General features: G+C 49.1%; 1 protein-coding gene across 4 annotated transcripts in view; it reads right to left on the bottom strand.

Moving 5' to 3' along the window:
- The window catches only part of LOC134957726 (holocytochrome c-type synthase), a 78,359-nt gene that overhangs the window by 26,186 nt on the left and 31,350 nt on the right, over nt 1-20,823 (bottom strand). The window contains exon 1 of one of the 4 annotated variants that reach the window (XM_063939839.1): nt 13,849-13,944. The exons of 2 other annotated variants lie outside the window; for them this stretch is intronic. In XM_063939839.1, the coding sequence (XP_063795909.1) occupies nt 13,849-13,909 (61 nt within the window). In that variant the 5' untranslated portion in view covers nt 13,910-13,944. Of the gene's footprint in view, nt 1-13,322; nt 13,456-13,848; nt 13,945-20,823 lie in introns of those variants that run through there. One more of the 4 variants, XM_063939837.1, reaches the window with a different exon arrangement.

Genomic DNA, 20,823 nt, shown 5'->3' with positions numbered 1-20,823 from the left:
GAATAATTGCATACCATAATGAGATATCATGGCGATGGGACCTAAATCTAAGCATAGAATGCATTTATGTTACATATACACCTTATACACACAGCCTGATAGTAATTTTATCCAATATTTTTTATAACTTTGTGCATTAAACAGAGTGTGTGTGCATTCACACAATTCATTTATGTTCCATATACACCTTACACACACAACCTGAAGGTCATTTAATACAATATTTTTAATAACTGTGTGCATTAAACAAAGTTTGTGTACATTGAGCCATCAGAAAACAAAGGTTTCACTATCTCACTTTCACTCAAAAAAGTCCGTATTTCGGAATATTCCGTATTTCGGAATATTTGGATATGGGATACTCAACCTGTAATATTGTATCTAATCTTGAAGTTTGGCTGACACATGTGCAGATGCAATTGGCTGCAGGGCTTACCACACCCGTAAAGCTCTACCCTGAACTATTCAGTTAGTGTCATTACCCTGCACGGTAAACCCCAGAGTGGGCAATTAACGCAGATCTTCCATGCAGCCTAAGGAGCTGCGAGGGAAAATCAGCTAGAAATGCACCATCTGAGGCTTACCGTGCAGGGTAATCCAAAGATTTCGGGCACTTAACCTGGAATATATATGCATTAACACGCATTAAAACTTTGCATTTACTGGACATTAGACACACCTAGTAACTACGAAAGCAAAACGGGATGTAGTTAATATTCCAGTGCACAGAATCCCGCCAGCGGCATCCTGTCATCAGAATCCCGATGCAAGTACTGGGATTAGGGTTACTTTTAGGCTGTGAGGAGAGGGTGAGGGACGGTTATGGTTAGGCTACGGGAGGGGTGGGTTAGAGTTAGAATGTACCGTTGGGATTTTCAACATCTGAATTCTGTGCACTGATAATAAGATTTTACTTACCGGTAAATCTATTTCTCGAAGTCCATAGTGGATGCTGGGGACTCCGTAAGGACCACGGGGGGATAGACGGGCTCCGCAGGAGACATGGGCACCCCAAGAAATAATTTAGGTTCTGGTGTGCACTGGCTCCTCCCTCTATGCCCCTCCCCCAGACCCCAGTTAGAGAAACTGTGCCCAGAAGAGCTGACAGTACAAGGAAAGGATTTTGGTAATCCAGGGCAAGATTCATACCAGCCACACCAATCATACCGTATAACATGTGAAAACAACCAGTTAACAGTATGACAAATAACCGAGCATCAGGTCAACCCTGATGCAACCATAACATAACCCTTATTGAAGCAATAACTATATACAAGCATTGCAGAAGAAGTCCGCACTTGGGACGGGCGCCCAGCATCCACTACGGACTACGAGAAATAGAGAAAATAAGATTTTACTTACCGGTAAATCTAACGTCCTAGTGGATGCTGGGGACTCCGTAAGGACCATGGGGATTATACCAAAGCTCCCAAACGGGCGGGAGAGTGCGAATGACTCTGCAGCACCGAATGGGCAAACAAGAGGTCCTCCTCAGCCAGGGTGTCAAACTTGTAGAATTTAGCAAATGTGTTTGACCCCGACCAAGTAGCTGCTCTGCAAAGTTGTAGAGCCGAGACCCCTCGGGCAGCCGCCCAAGAAGAGCCCACCTTCCTCGTGGAATGGGCTTTCACTGATTTAGGATGCGGCAGTCCAGCCGCAGAATGTGCAAGCTGAATCGTACTACAGATCCAGCGAGCAATAGTCTGCTTTGAAGCAGGAGCACCCAGCTTGTTGGGTGCATACAGGATAAACAACAAGTCAGTTTTCCTGACTCTAGCTGTCCTGGAAACATAAATTCTCAGGGCCCTGACTACGTCCAACAACTTGGAAGCCTCCAAGTCTTCAGTAGCCGCAGGCACCACGATAGGTTGGTTCAAATGAAAAGCTGATACCACCTTAGGGAGGAACTGGGGGAGTCCTCAATTCTGCCCTATCCATATGAAAAATCAGATAAGGGCTTTTACATGACAAAGCCGCCAATTCTGACACACGCCTGGCCGAAGCCAAGGCCAACAGCATGACCACTTTCCACGTGAGATATTTTAATTCCACGGTTTTAAGTGGCTCAAACCAATGTGACTTTAGGAAATCCAACACCACGTTGAGATCCCAAGGTGCCACTGGAGGCACAAAAGGGGGCTGAATATGCAGCACTCCCTTAACAAAAGTCTGAACTTCAGGTAGTGAAGCCAGTTCTCTCTGAAAGAAAATCGATAGAGCCGAAATCTGGACCTTAATGGAGCCCAATTTTAGGCCCATAGTCACCCCTGACTGTAGGAAGTGCAGAAAACGGCCCAGCTGAAATTCCTCCGTTGGGGCCTTCCTGGCCTCACACCACGCAACATATTTTCGCCAAATGCGGTGATAATGGTTTGCGGTCACTTCTTTCCTAGCTTTAATCAGCGTACGAATGACTTCCTCCGGAATGCCCTTTTCCTTCAGGATCCGGTGTTCAACCGCCATGCCGTCAAACGCAGCCGCGGTAAGTCTTGGAACAGACAGGGCCCCTGCTGCAGCAGGTCCTGTCTGAGCGGCAGAGGCCATGGGTCCTCTGAGATCATTTCTTGAAGTTCCGGGTACCAAGCTCTTCTTGGCCAATCCGGAACAATGAGTATAGTTCTTACTCCTCTTCTCCTTATTATCCTCAGTACCTTGGGTATGAGAGGAAGAGGAGGGAACACATAAACCGACCGGTACACCCACGGTGTCACTAGAGCGTCCACAGCTATCGCCTGAGGGTCTCTTGACCTGGCGCAATATCTTTCTAGCTTTTTGTTTAGGCGGGACGCCATCATGTCCACCTGTGGCCTTTCCCAACGGTTTACAATCAGTTGGAAGACTTCTGGATGAAGTCCCCACTCTCCCGGGTGGAGGTCATGCCTGCTGAGGAAGTCTGCTTCCCAGTTGTCCACTCCCGGAATGAACACTGCTGACAGTGCTAACACGTGATTTTCCGCCCATCGGAGAATCCTTGTGGCTTCTGCCATTGCCGTCCTGCTTCTTGTGCCGCCCTGTCGGTTTACATGGGCGACTGCCGTGATGTTGTCTGACTGGATCAGTACCGGCTGGTTTTGAAGCAGGGGTTTTGCCTGACTTAGGGCATTGTAAATGGCCCTCAGTTCCAGAATATTTATGTGTAGGGAAGTCTCCTGACTTGACCATAGTCCTTGGAAGTTTCTTCCCTGTGTGACTGCCCCCCAGCCTCGAAGGCGGGCATCCGTGGTCACCAGGACCCAGTCCTGTATGCCGAATCTGCGGCCCTCTTGAAGATGAGCACTTTGCAGCCACCACAGCAGAGACACCCTGGTCCTTGGAGACAGGGTTATCAGCCGATGCATCTGAAGATGCGATCCGGACCACTTGTCCAACAGATCCCACTGAAAGATCCTTGCATGGAACCTGCCGAATGGAATTGCTTCGTAGGAAGCTACCATTTTTCCCAGGACTCGCGTGCAGTGATGCACCGACACCTGTTTTGATTTCAGGAGGCCTCTGACTAGAGATGACAGCTCCTTGGCTTTCTCCTCCGGGGAGAAACACTTTTTTCTGTTCTGTGTCCAGAACCATCCCCAGGAACAGTAGACGTGTCGTAGGGACCAGCTGTGACTTTGGAATATTTAGAATCCAACCGTGCTGTTGTAGCACCTCCTGAGATAGTGCTACCCCGACCAACAACTGCTCCCTGGACCTCGCCTTTATCAGGAGATCGTCCAAGTACGGGATAATTAAAACTCCCTTTTTTCGAAGGAGTATCATCATTTCGGCCATTACCTTGGTAAATACCCTCGGTGCCGTGGACAGACCAAACGGCAACGTCTGGAATTGGTAATGACAATCCTGTACCACAAATCTGAGGTACTCCTGGTGATGATGGTAAATGGGGACATGCAGGTAAGCATCCTTGATGTCCAGTGATACCATGTAATCCCCCTCGTCCAGGCTTGAAATAACCGCCCTGAGCGATTCCATCATGAACTTGAATTTTTTTATATATGTGTTCAAGGATTTCAAATTTAAAATGGGTCTCACCGAACCGTCCGGTTTCGGTACCACAAACATTGTGGAATAGTAACCCCGTCCTTGTTGAAGGAGGGGCACCTTGATTATCACCTGCTGGGAATACAGCTTGTGAATTGCCTCTAGCACTGCCTCCCTGCCTGAGGGAGTTGTTGGCAAGGCAGATTTGAGGAAACGGCGGGGGGGGAGACGTCTCGAATTCCAGCTTGTACCCCTGAGATACTACTTGAAGGATCCAGGGATCCACCCATGAGCGAGCCCACTGATTGCTGAAGTTTTTGAGACGGGCCCCCACCATACCTGGCTCCGCCTGTGGAGCCCCAGCGTCATGCGGTGGACTTGGAGGAAGCGGGGGAGGACTTTTGCTCCTGGGAACTGGCTGTATGCTGCAGCTTTTTCCCTCTACCTCTGCCTCTGGGCAGAAAGGACGCGCCTTTAACCCGCTTGCCTTTCTGGGGCCGAAAGGACTGTACCTGATAATACGGTGCTTTCTTTGGCTGTGAGGGAACATGGGGTAAAAATGCTGACTTCCCAGCTGTCGCTGTGGAAACGAGGTCCGAGGGACCATCCCCGAACAACTCCTCACCCTTATAAGGCAAAACTTCCATGTGCCTTTTAGAATCTGCATCACCCGTCCACTGCCGAGTCCATAATCCTCTCCTGGCAGAAATGGACATTGCACTTATTTTAGATGCCAGCCGGCAAATATCCCTCTGTGCATCTCTCATGTATAAGACTGCGTCTTTAATATGCTCTATGGTTAGCAATATAGTGTCCCTGTCTAGGGTATCAATATTTTCCGACAGGGAATCTGACCACGCAGCTGCAGCACTGCACATCCATGCTAAAGCAATTGCTGGTTTCAGTATAATACCTGTGTGAGTATATACAGACTTCAGGATAGCCTCCTGCTTTCTATCAGCAGGCTCCTTTAGGGCGGCCGTATCCGGAGACGGTAGTGCCACCTTCTTTGACAGGCGTGTGAGCGCTTTATCCACCCTAGGGGACGTTTCCCAACGTGACCTATCCTCTGGCGGGAAAGGGTACGTCATTAGTAACCTTTTAGAAATTACCAGTTTATCATCGGGGGAAGCCCACGCTTCTTCACACACTTCATTTAATTCCTCAGATGGGGGAAAAACCACTGCTAGTTTTTTCTCCCCAAACATAATACCCTTTTTTGTGGTACCTGGGGTAACATCAGCAATGTGCAACACATTTTTCATTGCCTCAATCATGTAACGTGTGGCCCTATTGGAAGTTACATTAGTCTCATCGTCGTCGACACTGGATTCAGTATCCGTGTCGACATCTGTGTCTGCCATCTGAGGTAGCGGGCGTTTTAGAGCCCCTGATGGCTTCTGAGACAGCTGGGCAGGCACGGGTTGAGAAGCCGGCTGTCCCACATCTGCTATGTCGTCAAACCTTTTATGTAAGGAGTTGACAATTTCACGTAATTCCTTCCATAAGTCCATCCACTCAGATGTCGGCCCCGCAGGGGGTGACATCACATTTATCGGCATCTGCTCCGCCTCCACATAAGCCTCCTCATCAAACATGTCGACACAGCCGTACCGACACACCGCACACACACAGGGAATGCTCTGACTGAGGACAGGACCCCACAAAGTCCTTTGGGGAGACAGAGAGAGAGTATGCCAGCACACACCAGAGCGCTATATATACACAAGGATTAACACTATAACTGAGTGATTTTCCCTTATAGCTGCTTATATGTATACTACTGCGCCTAAATTTAGTGCCCCCCCTCTCTTTTTTTACCCTTTGTAGTCTTGAAACTGCAGGGGAGAGCCTGGGAGCGATCCTTCCAGCGGAGCTGTGAGGGAAAAATGGCGCCAGTGTGCTGAGGGAGATAGCTCCGCCCCTTTTCCGGCGGACTTCTCCCGCTTTTTTATAGATATCTGGCAGGGGTATTTTTCACATATATAGCCTCTAGGACTATATTATGTGATTTTTATGCCAGCAAGGTGTTTAATATTGCTGCTCAGGGCGCCCCCCCCCCCCCCAGCGCCCTGCACCCATCAGTGACCGGAGTGTGAGGTGTGCATGAGGAGCAATGGCGCACAGCTGCAGTGCTGTGCGCTACCTTGTTGAAGACCGAAGTCTTCTGCCGCCGATTTCCAGGACCATCTTCTTGCTTCTGGCTCTGTAAGGGGGACGGCGGCGCGGCTCCGGGACCGGACGATCGAGGTCGGGCCCTGTGTTCGATCCCTCTGGAGCTAATGGTGTCCAGTAGCCTAAGAAGCCCAAGCTAGCTGCAAGCAGGTAGGTTCGCTTCTTCTCCCCTTAGTCCCTCGTAGCAGTGAGTCTGTTGCCAGCAGATCTCACTGAAAATAAAAAACCTAAAATTATACTTTCTTTTCTAGGAGCTCAGGAGAGCCCCTAGTGTGCATCCAGCTCAGCCGGGCACAAGATTCTAACTGAGGTCTGGAGGAGGGTCATAGAGGGAGGAGCCAGTGCACACCAGGTAGTCCTAAACCTTTCTTTTAGTTGTGCCCAGTCTCCTGCGGAGCCGCTATTCCCCATGGTCCTTACGGAGTCCCAGCATCCACTTAGGACGTCAGAGAAAGGATTTTGGTACCTACCGGTAAATCCTATTTTCTCATACGTCCTAGAGGATGCTGGGGACTCCAAAAAGGACCATGGGGTTTATACCAAAGCTCCAGAACGGGCGGGAGAGTGCGGACGACTCTGCAGCACCGACTGAGCAAACGCAAGGTCCTCATCAGCCAGGGTTTCAAACTTATAGAACTTAGCAAAAGTGTTTGAACCCAACCAAGTAGCTGCTCGGCAAAGCTGTAACGCCGAGACGCCTCAGGCAGCCGCCCAAGATGAGCCCACTTTCCTGGTAGAATGGGCTTTTACTGACTTCTGCACCGGTAGTCCGGCCAAAGAATGAGCCTGCTGAATCGTACTACAAATCCAGCGTGCAATAGTCTGTTTTGAAGCAGGATGACCAATTTTGTTGGAAGCATACAAGACAAACAGCGCCTCAGTTTTTCTGGCAACAGCTGTCCTAGTGACGTAGATCTTCAACGCTCTCACAACATCCAGAGATTTTGGAATCGTCACAGCCTCCGTAGCCACCGGGACCACAATAGGTTGGTTAATGTGAAATGAAGAAACCACCTTTGGCAGAAATTTTGACGAGTCCTCAATTCCGCCCTATCCGAATGAAAAATCAAGTACGGGCTCTTATGAGATAAGGCCGCTAGCACCAACAGCATAACTACCTTCCAAGTGAGAAATTTCAACTCAACCTTACGCAAAGGTTCAAACCAGGAAGACATGAGAAATCGGAAGACCACATCAAGATCCCATGGAGCTACGGGAGGCACAAACGGAGGCTTGATATGCATTACTCCTTTCACAAAAGTCTGAACCTCTGGGAGGAAAGCTAATTATTTTTGAAAGAAAATAGACAAAGCCGAAATCTGCACTTTGATGGAACCTAATTTCAGGCCTGCATCTACTCCCGCCTGTAAAAAGTGGAGAAAGCGACCCAAGTGAAAATCTTCCGCAGGAGCCATTTTAGACTCACACCAGGAAACATACTTTCTCCAAATACGGTGATAATGTTTCGCCGTAACCTCCTTCCTAGCCTTAATGAGAGTTGGAATCACCTCCCCGGGAATACCCTTACGAGCTAAGATCTGGCGCTCAACCTCCATGCCGTCAAACGCAGCCGCGGTAAGTCTGGAAACACGCATGGACCCTGCAACAACAGGTCCTCTCAGAGGAAGCGGCCAAGGATCTTCCACCAGTAATTCCTGAAGATCCGGGTACCAGGCCCTTCTTAGCCAATCTGGAACGACGAGAATCGCCTGAACCCTTGCTCGTCGAATGATCCCCAGTACCTTTGGAATGAGAGGAAGTGGAGGGAACACATACACCGACTGGAACACCCACGGAGACACCAGGGCGTCCACTGCACTGGCTTGGGGTCCCTTGACCTGGAACAATACCTCGGAAGCTTCTTGTTGAGACGAGATGCCATCATGTCGATCAACTGAATTCCCCAACGTTTTGTCACCTCTGCAAATACCTCTTGGTGAAGAGCCCACTCTCCCGGATGTGTCTGTAGAGGAAATCTGCTTCCCAGTTGTCCACTCCCAGTAGGAAGACTGCTGACAGGGCGCTCACGTGTTGTTCCGCCCATCGAAGGATTCTTGTGGCCTCCGCCATTGCCGCTCTGCTCCTTGTTCCGCCTTGACGGTTTATATGTGCCACCGCTGTGATGTTGTCTGACTGTACCAGGACAGGCCGACCCTGAAGAAGGCTTCTTGCTTGTAGTAGGCCATTGTAAATGGCTCTTAACTCAAGAACATTTATGTGGAGACAAGCTTCCTGGAGCGACCATTTCCCCTGGAAGTTTCTTCCTTGGGTGACTGCGCCCCAGCCCCGGAGACTTGCATCTGTTGTCAGAAGTACCCAATCCTGGATACCGAACCGGTGTCCCCCTAGGAGGTGAGGACTTTGTAGCCACCACAGGAGAGAAATTCTGGCTCTGGGAGATAGACTTATCTTCTGGTGCATGTGCAGGTGAGACCCGGACCATTTGCTCAGCAAGTCCCACTGAAACACCCGGGCATGAAACCTGCCAAATGGAATGGCTTCGTACGCCGGAACCATTTTCCCCAGAACCCGAGTACAGTGATGGATTGACACACTCGTCGGCCTCAGAAGTTCCCTGACCATCGTCTGCAGTTCCAGAGCTTTTTCTTCTGGAAGAAATACTTTCTGTAAATCCGTGTCCAGAATCATGCCCAGAAAAGGCAGCCGAGTGGTCGGAATCAACTGAGATTTTGGCAAATTGAGTACCCAACCGTGCTGTCGCAGAACCGACAGTGACAAATTTACACTTCTCAGTAACCGTTCTTTGGACCTCGCCTTTATCAGGAGATCGTCCAAGTACGGGATAATTGTAACCCCTTGTTTGCGAAGGAGAACCATAATTTCCGCCATGACTTTGGTGAAAATCCTCGGAGCCGTGGAAAGCCCAAACGGCAACGTCTGAAATTGGTAATGAGAATCCTGTATCGCAAACCTGAGGAAGGCCTGATGCGAAGGCTATATCGGGACGTGTAAGTAGGCATCCTTTATGTCGACTGACGCCATAAAATCCCCGCCTTCCAGACTGGCAATTACCGCTCGAAGAGATTCCATCTTGAACTTGAAAACTTTCAAGTATGGATTGAGGGATTTTAGATTTAGAATTGGTCTAACTGAACCGTCCGGTTTCGGCACAACAAAGAGGCTCGAGTAGAACCCCTCCCCCCGTTGGACGAGGGAACGGGAACAATGACCCTCTGTAGACACAATTTTTGTATCGCTGCCAGCACCACCTCCCTGTCCGGAAGAGCCACTGGTATGGCCGAAATGAAGAACCGGTGAGGGGGCATCTCCCGAAACTCCAGTTTGTATCCCTGAGACACAATCTCTAGGACCCAAGGATCCAGGTCTGATTGAATCCAGACCTGACTGAATATTCGTAGACGGCCCCCCACCGTTCCGGACTCCCCCAGGGAAGCCCCATCGTCATGCGGTGGACTTGGTAGAGGCAGGGGAGGACTTTTGGTCCTGGGCGCCTGACACTGCAGGTGGTTTCCTTCCCCTTCCTCTACCCTTTGAAGCGAGGAAGGACGAACCTTTTCCACGCTTCTATTTATTGTGACGAAAGGACTGCATCTGCTGTTGTGGTGCCTTTTTCTGTTGTGTGGGAACATAAGGAAGAAAAGAGGACTTACCCGCAGTCGCGGTCGAGACCAGGTCAGCCAAGCCGTCCCCAAACAAGACAGTACCTTTGAGGGGTAAAGCTTCCATAGCTCTCTTGGAGTCGGCATCAGCATTCCATTGATGGATCCACAACGCCCTCCTGGCTGATATCGACATGGCATTGGCTCTTGATCCCAAGAGACAAACATCCCTCGCCACATCCTTCAGGTAATCTGCAGCGTCCTTGATATAACCAAAAGTCAAAAGAACATTATCTTTATCAAGGGTATCCATATCATTAGCTAAACTCTCAGCCCAGTTAGCAATAGCACTACTCACCCATACCGACGCCACATCAGGTCTGAGCAATGCACCCGAATTAGCGAAAATGGACTTCAGAGACGTCTCCAGCTTGCGATCCGCCGGATTTTTGAGAGCTGCCGTGTCCGGAGACGGAAGCGCCACTTTCTTAGATAAGCGAGATAGAGCTTTTGTCAACATTTGGAGACGCCTCCCATTTTTCCCTGTCCTCAGAGGGGAACGGATATGCCATGTAAATCCTCTTGGAAATCTGCCACCTCTTATCCGGCGACTCCCAAGCCTTTTCACAAAGAGTATTCATTTCATGAGAGGGGGGAAACTTCACCTCAGGTTTTTTTCCCTTAAACAAGCAAATCCTTGTTTCCTGTACCGCAGGTTCATCAGAAATGTGTAAAACATCTTTTATAGCCACAATCATGTACTGAATACTCTTCACTAATCGTGGATGTAAAGCAGCCTCAGTGAAATCGACCTCGGAATCAGAGTCCGTGTCGGTATCAGTATCTACCACTTGAGTAAATGGCCGCTTTTGCGACCCGGCTGGGGTCTGCAACTGAGACAAAGCCTCTTCCATGGACTTTTTTCACACCTGTGTCTGTGACTCAGACTTATCTAATCTCTTTGATAAAGAAGCTACATTCAAATTTATCGTACTCAGCAATGCAAGTAAATCAGGTGTCGGCTGCGTCGACAGTCCCAAATCTAGCCCCGCATCCGCTCCCCCAATAACCTCCTCTGGTGAATAACATTCAGCCTCAGGCATGCCGCACGTAGTACCGACACAGATACACACAGAACGTCTCAGCTAGGTGACAGGCCCACAATGAATCCCAGATAGAGGACATAGAGGGAGTATGCCAGCTCACACCCCAGCGCCCATATATCCCGACAAAAGATATATGTAGCCAGCGCTGCTTAATTTATAATGATAAAATGCACCACACTGCGCCCCCCCCCCCCCTTCTGATTAGCTCCCCGTTACTTGAGAGAGGAGATCTGGAGGTCCCGGCAGCGTCTCCTTCAGCAGCGTGTTGAAGGAGAAGATGGCGCTGTGAGCCGCCGGACGAAGCTCCGCCCCTTCGGCCTGCCAAATTTGAAATTGAAAAGATGCCGGCGGGGGTTTAAGAAACGGTGCCGAGGCACCGAAAAGCTTTCTGCCGAAACTCCAGTAACATGCTGCCCAGGGCGCCCCCCCAGCGCCCTGCACCCTGCGATTACCGTTGGTGGATGTGTGTGGGATCATGGAGCGCAGCGTTACCACTGCGCTGTACCTTTACTGAAGTCTTCTGCCGTCACTGAAGTCTTCTGTTCTTCTCATACTCACCCGACTTCTTTCTTCTGGCTTCTGTGAGGGGATTGACGGCGCGGCTCCGGGAACAAGCAGCTAGGCGCACCAAGTGATCGAACCCTCTGGAGCTAATGGTGTCCAGTAGCCGAGAAGCAGAGCCCTTAAACTAAGAAGAAGTAGGTCCTGCTTCTCACCCCTCAGTCCCACGATGCAGGGAGCCTGTAGCCAGCAGGTCTCCCTGAAAATAAAAAACCTAACAAAGTCTTTTCTAGAGAAACTCAGGAGAGCTCCCCTAGTGAGAGTCCAGTCAGTCCTGGGCACAAAGTCTAACTGAGGTCGGGAGGAGGGGCATAGAGGGAGGAGCCAGTTCACACCCAGATTGAGTCTTTTCAGTGTGCCCAAGCTCCTGTGGATCCCATCTATACCCCATGGTCCTTTTGGAGTCCCCAGCATCCTCTAGGACGTATGAGAAATAAAGGTTATAACACCAGCAGGCAGCTAGATATTACTACAGGTTATATAAGACTAGCAGGCAGCTAAAGATTACTACAGGTTATATAAGACTAGCAGGCAGCTAAAGATTACTACAGGTTATATAAGACTAGCAGGCAGCTAAAGATTACTACAGGTTATATAAGACTAGCAGGCAGCTAAAGATTACTACAGGTTATATAAGACTAGCAGGCAGCTAAAGATTACTACAGGTTATATAAGACTAGCAGGCAGCTAAAGATTACTACAGGTTATATAAGACTAGCAGGCAGCTAAAGATTACTACAGGTTATATAAGACTAGCAGGCAGCTAAAGATTACTACAGGTTATATAAGACTAGCAGGCAGCTAAAGATTACTACAGGTTATATAAGACTAGCAGGCAGCTAAAGATTACTACAGGTTATATAAGACTAGCAGGCAGCTAAAGATTACTACAGGTTATATAAGACTAGCAGGCAGCTAAAGATTACTACAGGTTATATAAGACTAGCAGGCAGCTAAAGATTACTACAGGTTATATAAGACTAGCAGGCAGCTAAAGATTACTACAGGTTATATAAGACTAGCAGGCAGCTAAAGATTACTACAGGTTATATAAGACTAGCAGGCAGCTAAAGATTACTACAGGTTATATAAGACTAGCAGGCAGCTAAAGATTACTACAGGTTATATAAGACTAGCAGGCAGCTAAAGATTACTACAGGTTATATAAGACTAGCAGGCAGCTAAAGATTACTACAGGTTATATAAGACTAGCAGGCAGCTAAAGATTACTACAGGTTATATAAGACTAGCAGGCAGCTAAAGATTACTACAGGTTATATAAGACTAGCAGGCAGCTAAAGATTACTACAGGTTATATAAGACTAGCAGGCAGCTAAAGATTACTACAGGTTATATAAGACTAGCAGGCAGCTAAAGATTACTACAGGTTATATAAGACTAGCAGGCAGCTAGAGATCACTACAGGTTATATAAGACTAGCAGGAAGCTAAAGATTACTACAGGCTATATAAGACTAGCAGGCAGCTAGTGGTTACATTGCTACGTAGTATGTAATACATATAAATGTTAAATAAAACAAGCTGGCTGCCAAGGTCTCAGTGGCTACTAAAGGTATATAAGACTGGCAGGCAGCTATAGGTTACAGTGTTGTGTAATATGTAATACAGTACATATAAATGTTATATAGGACTAACCTGCTGCCAAGGTCTCAGTGGCTACTACAGGTATAGAAGACTGGCAGGCAGTCAGTAATTACCGCACTATGCTGTGTAAAAACACACACTCACTTTTAAGAGATAGGCAAGAGCAGCAGGCAGCCCGCGGTTACTGTAGGCAGCACTGTGTCCTGCGGCTGACAGAGGTCACACTCGCTATACCGGCCACACACACCACACTAGTCTCCCAGCCCCACCGTAACACAACACCGGATAATTCCACACCCGCCGAGTACTCCTCTCACCCGGCACCGCTGTCACCTCTGCTCCTGACAATTGAGAGCCCACCCCACCGACACGCGGAAAGGCGCAGGTAAGTGACGTTACATTCATCCGGTGCGACACATGCGGATCAGGCCTCGTCCTGGCTGTTACCTAGGCAACGGAGAGAAGCCGGCTCTCTTGTACTGTGCTACAGTACTGACATATGGATAGCAAAGGATGGTAGCGTCTAGTACTATTTGTGGAGAGGACGGTGGCTGCATGCTGCTCCCAGCATGTGATGCACATCTAGCTCCACTGCAGTCTGACAGCGAGCCTTGCTGTACTGATTTACTCATTTTATTATATTCTGTACAAGTCAAGAGAATGCTCCAGACATTTCTCACTGATGAAAACAATTACAGTATTATATATATATATATATATATATATATATATATATATAAATCTATATCTCTATAGATATATCTATAGATATATATAGATATAGATATATATATATATATATATATATATATATATATATATATATATATAGATTTCTCTTACGTCCTAGAGGATGCTGGGGACTCTGTAAGGACCATGGTATAGACGGCTCCGCAGGAGACATGGGCACTGTAAAGCTTTAGAATGGGTGTGCACTGGCTCCTCCCTCTATGCCCCTCCTCCAGATCTCAGTTAGTTCCTGTGCCCAGTGGAGACTGGATGCACTGCAGGGGAGCTCTCCTGAGTTTCTCCGAAAAAGCTTTTGTTAGGTTTATTATTTTCAGGGAGCACTGCTGGCAACAGGCTCCCTGCTTCGTGGGACTGAGGTGAGAGAAGCAGACCTACTTAAATGATAGGCTCTGCTTCTTAGGCTACTGGACACCATTAGCTCCAGAGGGAGTCGGAACACAGGTCTCACCATCGCCGTTCGTCCCGGAGCCGCGCCGCCGTCCTCCTCACAGAGCCGGAAGATAGAAGCCGGGTGAGTATAAGAAGAAAGAAGACTTCAAAGGCGGCAGAAGACTTTAGATCTTCATGAGGTAACGCACAGTGGTAATGCTGCGCGCCATTGCTCCCACCTCACACACACAGGCACCACAGTAAGGGTGCAGGGCGCAGGGGTGGCGCCCTGGGCAGCATAAATATACCTCAGATAAGACTGGCAGAGTACTTATATATACTGTAGAGGCTATATAATTCCAAATCCCCCGCCAGTATAAAGATTTAGAGCGGGACCGAAGCCCGCCGTCGGGGGGCGGAGCTTGATCCTCCAGCACTAACCAGCGCCATTTTCTCCTCAGCATGCTGCAGAGAAGCGGCCCCTGACTCTCCCCTGCTGTTAGCTAGTACAGAGGGCCAAAACGAGGGGGGGGGGGGCACATTATTTGGCGCAAAAATGTGGTGTTTTACACATATATATATAAAAAGCGCTGACAGCCTGGGATTTTTGTCTCAGTGTACATCGGCGCTGGGAGTGTGCTGGCATACTCTCTCTATGTCTCTCCTAAGGGCCTTATTGTGGGTCAGTCCCCATAATATTAGGTATCCCAGTGTGTGTGGGGGTGTCAGTACGTGTGTGTCGACATGTCTGAGGTGGAAGGCTCATCTAGGGAGGAGGCAGAGCAGATGATTGTGGTGTCTCCGTCGGCGCCGCCGACACCTGATTGGATGAATATGTGGAATGTTTTAAATGGTAATGTGACTTTATTACACAAAAGATTGGACAAAGCTGAGTCCAAGGAAAAAGCAGGGAGTCAATCCATAGCTTTGACTGTGTCACAGGGCCCTTCGGGCTCTCAGAAACGTCCCCTTTCACAGGTAGTAGACACTGATACCGACACGGATTCCGACTCCAGTGTCGACGATGATGTTGATAAGTGGCACCCAAGGGTGGCCAAGAGTATTCAATATATGATTGTTGTAATAAAAGATGTTTTGCATATCACTGAGGACCCCTCTGTCCCTGACACAAGGGTCTGCATGTTTAAGGAAAAGAAACCTGAGGTACCTTTTCCCCCATCTCACGAGCTGAACGCCCTGTTTGAAAAAGCTTGGGAAACTCCAGATAAGAAACTGCAGATTCCCAAAAGAATTATTATGGCGTAACCTTTCCACTCCCAGGACAGGTTACGGGGGGAAACCTCACCCATGGTGGACAAGGCTTTAACGCGCTTGTCAAAAAAGGTGGCGCTACCATCCCCTGATACGGCAGCCGTCAAGGATCCGGCTGATCGCAAACCGGAAACTACCTTAAAATCCAATTTATACACATACGGGTGCCCTACTAAGGCCGGCTGTAGCGTCGGCATGGGTGGGTAGCGCAGTTGCAGCGTGGGCAGATACCTTGTCATCTGATATTGACACCCTAGATAAAGATACCATTTTGTTGACTTTGGGTCACATTAAAGACGCAGCATAAATATATGAGAGACGCTGTGAGAGATATTGGGCTATTGGGTTCAAGAGCCAATGCCATGGCAATTTCTGCTAGACGGTCCCTGTGGACCCGCCAAATGGACGGGTGATGCTGATTCAAAAAGACATATTGAGACTTTGCCTTACAAAGGTGAAGTTTTATTTGGGGAGGGCCTCGCGGATCTGGTTACCACAGCTACCATGGGTAAATCTTCTTTTTTGCCTTATGTTCCCCCACAGCAAAAGAAAACACCTCAATATCAGATGCAGTCCTTTCGGTCGCATATGTTCAGAAAGGGTCGGGGCTCCAGAGGTGGAGGGAGAGGGAAAAGAGCGCCTGCTACGGCTAGTTCCCAGGGACAAAAGTCCTCCCCGTCCTCTACAAAATCCATTGCCAGTTTCCTCCCCAGAGAGGGAAACAGTGGCAGCTGCCATACAGAAACTGTATCATCAGTAAGTGAATATCAAGGTTCCCCTTCTACAACAGGGGAAGGGTTTTTATTCAAGCCTTTTTGTGGTCCTGAAACCGGATGGCTCGGTCAGGCCCATTATGAATCTAAAATCCCTGAACCTATATCTGAAAAGGTTCAAATTCAAGATAGAATCTCTCCGGGCAGTGATCTCCAGCCTGGAAGGGGGGGGGGGGGTTATGGAGTCACTAGACATAAAGGATGCATACCTTCATGTCCCCATTTATCCTCCTCATCAGGCGTACCTGAGATTCGCTGTACAGGATTGTTATTACCAATTTCAGACGTTGCCGTTTGGGTTTTCCACGGCCCGACAAGTTAATGGCGGAAATGATGGTGCTCCTGCGCAAGCAAGGCGTCACAATTATCCCGTACTTGGACGATCTCCCGATGAAGGCGAGTTCAAGGGAAAAATTGTTACAAAGCGTATCTCTCTCCCTGAGAATACTACAACAACACGGCTGGATCCTAAATTTACCAAAGTCGCAGTTGGTTCCAACAACTCGACTGTCGTTTTTGGACATGATTCTGGACACAGAAAAACGGAAGATCTTTCTCCCAGAAGAGAAAGCCCAAGTACTCCAGAACATGGTCAGAGACCTGTTAAAGCCAAAAAGAGTGTCAGTTCATCAATGCACTCATGTATTAGGAAAGATGGTGGCGGCCTAAGAGACCATTCCACACGGACTTTTCAGTGGGACCTTCTGTACAAGTGGTCAGGGTCCCACCTGCACATGCATCGGAAGATTGCCCTGTCCCCCCGTGCCAGGGTCTCTCTACAGTGGTGGCTCCAGAGTGCTCACCTTCTAGAGGGTCGCAGGTTCGGCTTTCAAGATTGGGTTCTTGTGACCACGGACGCAAGCCTCCGAGGATGGGGAGCAGTGACACAGGGAAACAATTTTCAGGGAATATGGTCAAGCCAAGAGGCTTACAACAAGAGCCATTTACAACGGCCTCAAACAAGCGGAGAATTTTCTTCTCAACCTACCTGTTCTGAACCAGTCAGACAACATCACGGCCGTGGCGCATGTGAACCGCCAGGGCGGGACAAAAAAAAAAAAAAACAGAGCAGAAATGGCAGAAGCCACCAGGATTCTTCGCTGGGCAGAAAATCATGTAATCGCTCTGTCAGCGGTCTTCATTCCAGAGTGGACAACTGGGCGGCAGACTTCCTCAGCAGACACGATCTCCATCCAGGAGAGTGAGGACTTAATCAGGAAGTCTTTACAGAGGTGACAAGTCGTTGAGGACTTCCTCAAATAGACATGATGGCATCACGCCTCAACAGGAAGATTCGGACGTATTGTTCCAGGTCGAGGGACCCTCAGGCAGTGGCGTGGACGCCCTGGTGACACCGTGGGGGTTTCAGTCGGTCTATGTGTTCCCTCCACTTCCTCTCATCTCAAAAATATTGAGAATCATAAGACGAATAAGAGTGCAGACGATACTCATTGTTCCAGATTGGCCTCGAAAGGCCTGGTATGCAGATCTTCAGGGACTGCTCTCAGAAGATCCGTGGCCCCTTCCTCTCAGGGAGGACCTGCTACTACAGGCGTCATGCGTGTTCCAAGACTTACTGCGGTTACGTTTGACGGCATGGCGGTTGAACATCAAATCCTAACTAAAAAGGGTATTCCAGAGGAGGTCATTCCTACTCTTATTAAAGCTAGAAAATAAGAATTTACTCACCGGTAATTCTATTTCTCGTAGTCCGTAGTGGATGCTGGGAACTCCGTAAGGACCATGGGGAATAGACGGGCTCCACAGGAGACTGGGCACTCTAAAGAAAAGATTAGGTACTATCTGGTGTGCACTGGCTCCTCCCTCTATGCCCCTCCTCCAGACCTCTGTTAGGGAAACTGTGCCCGGAAGAGCTGACATTACAAGGAAAGGAAATTTTGAATCCAGGGTAAGACTCATACCAGCCACACCAATCACACCGTACAACTTGTGATAACCTTACCCAGTTAACAGTATGAACAACAACTGAGCCTCACTCAACGGATGGCTCATAACAATAACCCTTAGTTAAGCAATAACTATATACACGTATTGCAGAAAGTCCGCACTTGGGACGGGCGCCCAGCATCCACTACGGACTACGAGAAATAGAATTACCTGTGAGTAAATTCTTATTTTCTATGACGTCCTAGTGGATGCTGGGAACTCCGTAAGGACCATGGGGATTATACCAAAGCTCCCAAATGGGCGGGAGAGTGCGGATGACTCTGCAGCACCGAATGAGCAAACACAAGGTCCTCCTCAGCTAGGGTATCAAACTTGTAGAACTTTGCAAATGTGTTTGAACACGACCAAGTAGCCGCTCGGCAAAGCTGTAAAGCCGAGACCCCTCGGGCAGCCGCCCAAGAAGAGCCCACCTTCCTTGTGGAATGGGCTTTTACTGATTTTGGATGCGGCAATCCAGCCGCAGAATGAGCCTGCTGAATCGTGCTACAGATCCAGCGAGCAATAGTTTGCTTTGAAGCAGGAGCACCCAGCTTGTTGGGTGCATGCAAGATAAACAGCGAGTCAGTCTTCCTGACTCCAGCCGTTCTGGAAACATATATTTTCAAAGCCCGGACTACGTCCAGCAACTTGGAGTCCTTCAAGTCCCGAGTAGCCGCAGGCACCACAATAGGTTGGTTCAAATGAAACGATGACACCACCTTTGGGAGAAATTGGGGACGAGTCCTCAATTCTGCCCTGTCCATATGGAAGATCAGATATGGGCTTTTACATGACAAAGCCGCCAATTCCGACACACGCCTAGCCGATGCTAAGGCCAACAGCATGACCACTTTCCACGTGAGATACTTTAGTTCCACGGTCTTAAGTGGCTCAAACCAGTGGGATTTCAGGAAATCCAACACAACTTTAAGATCCCAGGGTGCCACTGGTGGCACAAAAGGGGGCTGAATATGCAGCACTCCCTTAACAAATGTCTGAACCTCAGGCAGTGAAGCCAGTTCCTTTTGAAAGAAAATGGATAGGGCCGAAATCTGGACCTTTATGGACCCCAATTTTAGGCCCATAGTCACCCCTGACTGTAGGAAGTGCAGGAAACGACCCAGTTGGAATTCCTCTGTAGGGGCCTTCCTGGCCTCACACCAAGCAACATATTTCCACCATATACGGTGATAATGCTTTGCTGTCACGTCTTTCCTAGCCTTTATCAGCGTAGGAATAACTTCATCCGGAATGCCTTTTTCCGCTAGGATCCGGCGTTCAACCGCCATGCCGTCAAACGCAGCCGCGGTAAGTCTTGGAACAGACAGGGCCCTTGTTGCAGCAGGTCCTGTCTGAGAGGCAGAGGCCATGGGTCCTCTGTGCGCATTTCTTGCAGTTCCGGGTACCAAGTCCTTCTTGGCCAGTCCGGAACAATGAGTATTGTTCTTATTCCTCTCTTTCTTACTATTCTCAGTACCTTGGGTATGAGAGGAAGAGGAGGAAACACATATACCGACTGGTACACCCACGGTGTCAGGGCGTCCACAGCTATCGCCTGAGGGTCCCTTGACCTGGCGCAATATCTTTTTAGCTTTTTGTTGAGGCGGGACGCCATCATGTCCACCTGTGGCAGTTCCCATCGGTTTGCAATCAGTTGGAAGACTTCTTGATGAAGTCCCCACTCTCCCGGGTGGAGGTCGTGTCTGCTGAGGAAGTCTGCTTCCCAGTTGTCCACTCCCGGAATGAACACTGCTGACAGTGCTTGCACGTGATTCTCCGCCCATTGAAGAATCTTTGTGGCTTCCGCCATTGCCATCCTGCTTCTTGTGCCGCTCTGGCGGTTTACATGGGCGACTGCCGTGATGTTGTCTGACTGAATCAGCACTGGCCGGTTTGGAAGCAGGGGCTCTGCTTGACTCAGGGCGTTGTAAATGGCCCTTAATTCCAGTATATTTATGTGTAGAGAAGTCTCCAGACTTGACCACAGCCCTTGGAAGTTTCTTCCCTGAGTGACTGCCCCCCATCCTCGGAGGCTTGCATCCGTGGTCACCAGGACCCAGTCCTGTATGCCGAACCTGCGGCCCTCGAGAAGGTGAGCACTCTGCAGCCACCACAGAAGAGACACCCTGACCCTTGGGGACAGGGTGATCAGCCGATGCATCTGAAGATGCGATCTGGACCACTTGTCCAACAGATCCCACTGAAAGATCCTCGCATGGAACCTGCCGAAGGGAATGGCTTCGTATGAAGCCACCATCTTTCCCAGGACTCGCGTGCAGTGATGCACCGATACCTGTTTTGGTTTCAGGAGGTCCCTGACCAGAGATGCTAATTCCTGGGCCTTCTCCACCGGGAGAAACACCTTCTTCTGTTCTGTGTCCAGAATCATGCCCAGGAAAAGCAGACGCGTCGTAGGAATCAGCTGCGACTTTGGAACATTCAGAATCCAGCCGTGCTGATGCAACACTTCCTGAGAGAGTACTACGCTGATCAACAACTGCTCCCTGGACCTCGCCTTTATGAGGAGATCGTCCAAGTACAGGATAATTATAACTCCCTTCTGCCGAAGGAGTATCATCATTTCGGCCATTACCTTGGTAAATATTCTCGGTGCCGTGGACAGGCCAAACGGCAACGTCTGGAATTGGTAATGACAGTCCTGTACCGCAAATCTGAGGTACTCCTGGTGAGGTGGGTAAATGGGGAC

This window comes from Pseudophryne corroboree, chromosome 9 (assembly GCF_028390025.1).
Source record: "Pseudophryne corroboree isolate aPseCor3 chromosome 9, aPseCor3.hap2, whole genome shotgun sequence".
Classification (NCBI taxonomy): domain Eukaryota; kingdom Metazoa; phylum Chordata; class Amphibia; order Anura; family Myobatrachidae; genus Pseudophryne; species Pseudophryne corroboree.
Note: the sequence above shows the minus strand (reverse complement) of the source record. Positions and strands in the feature narration are given on the sequence as shown.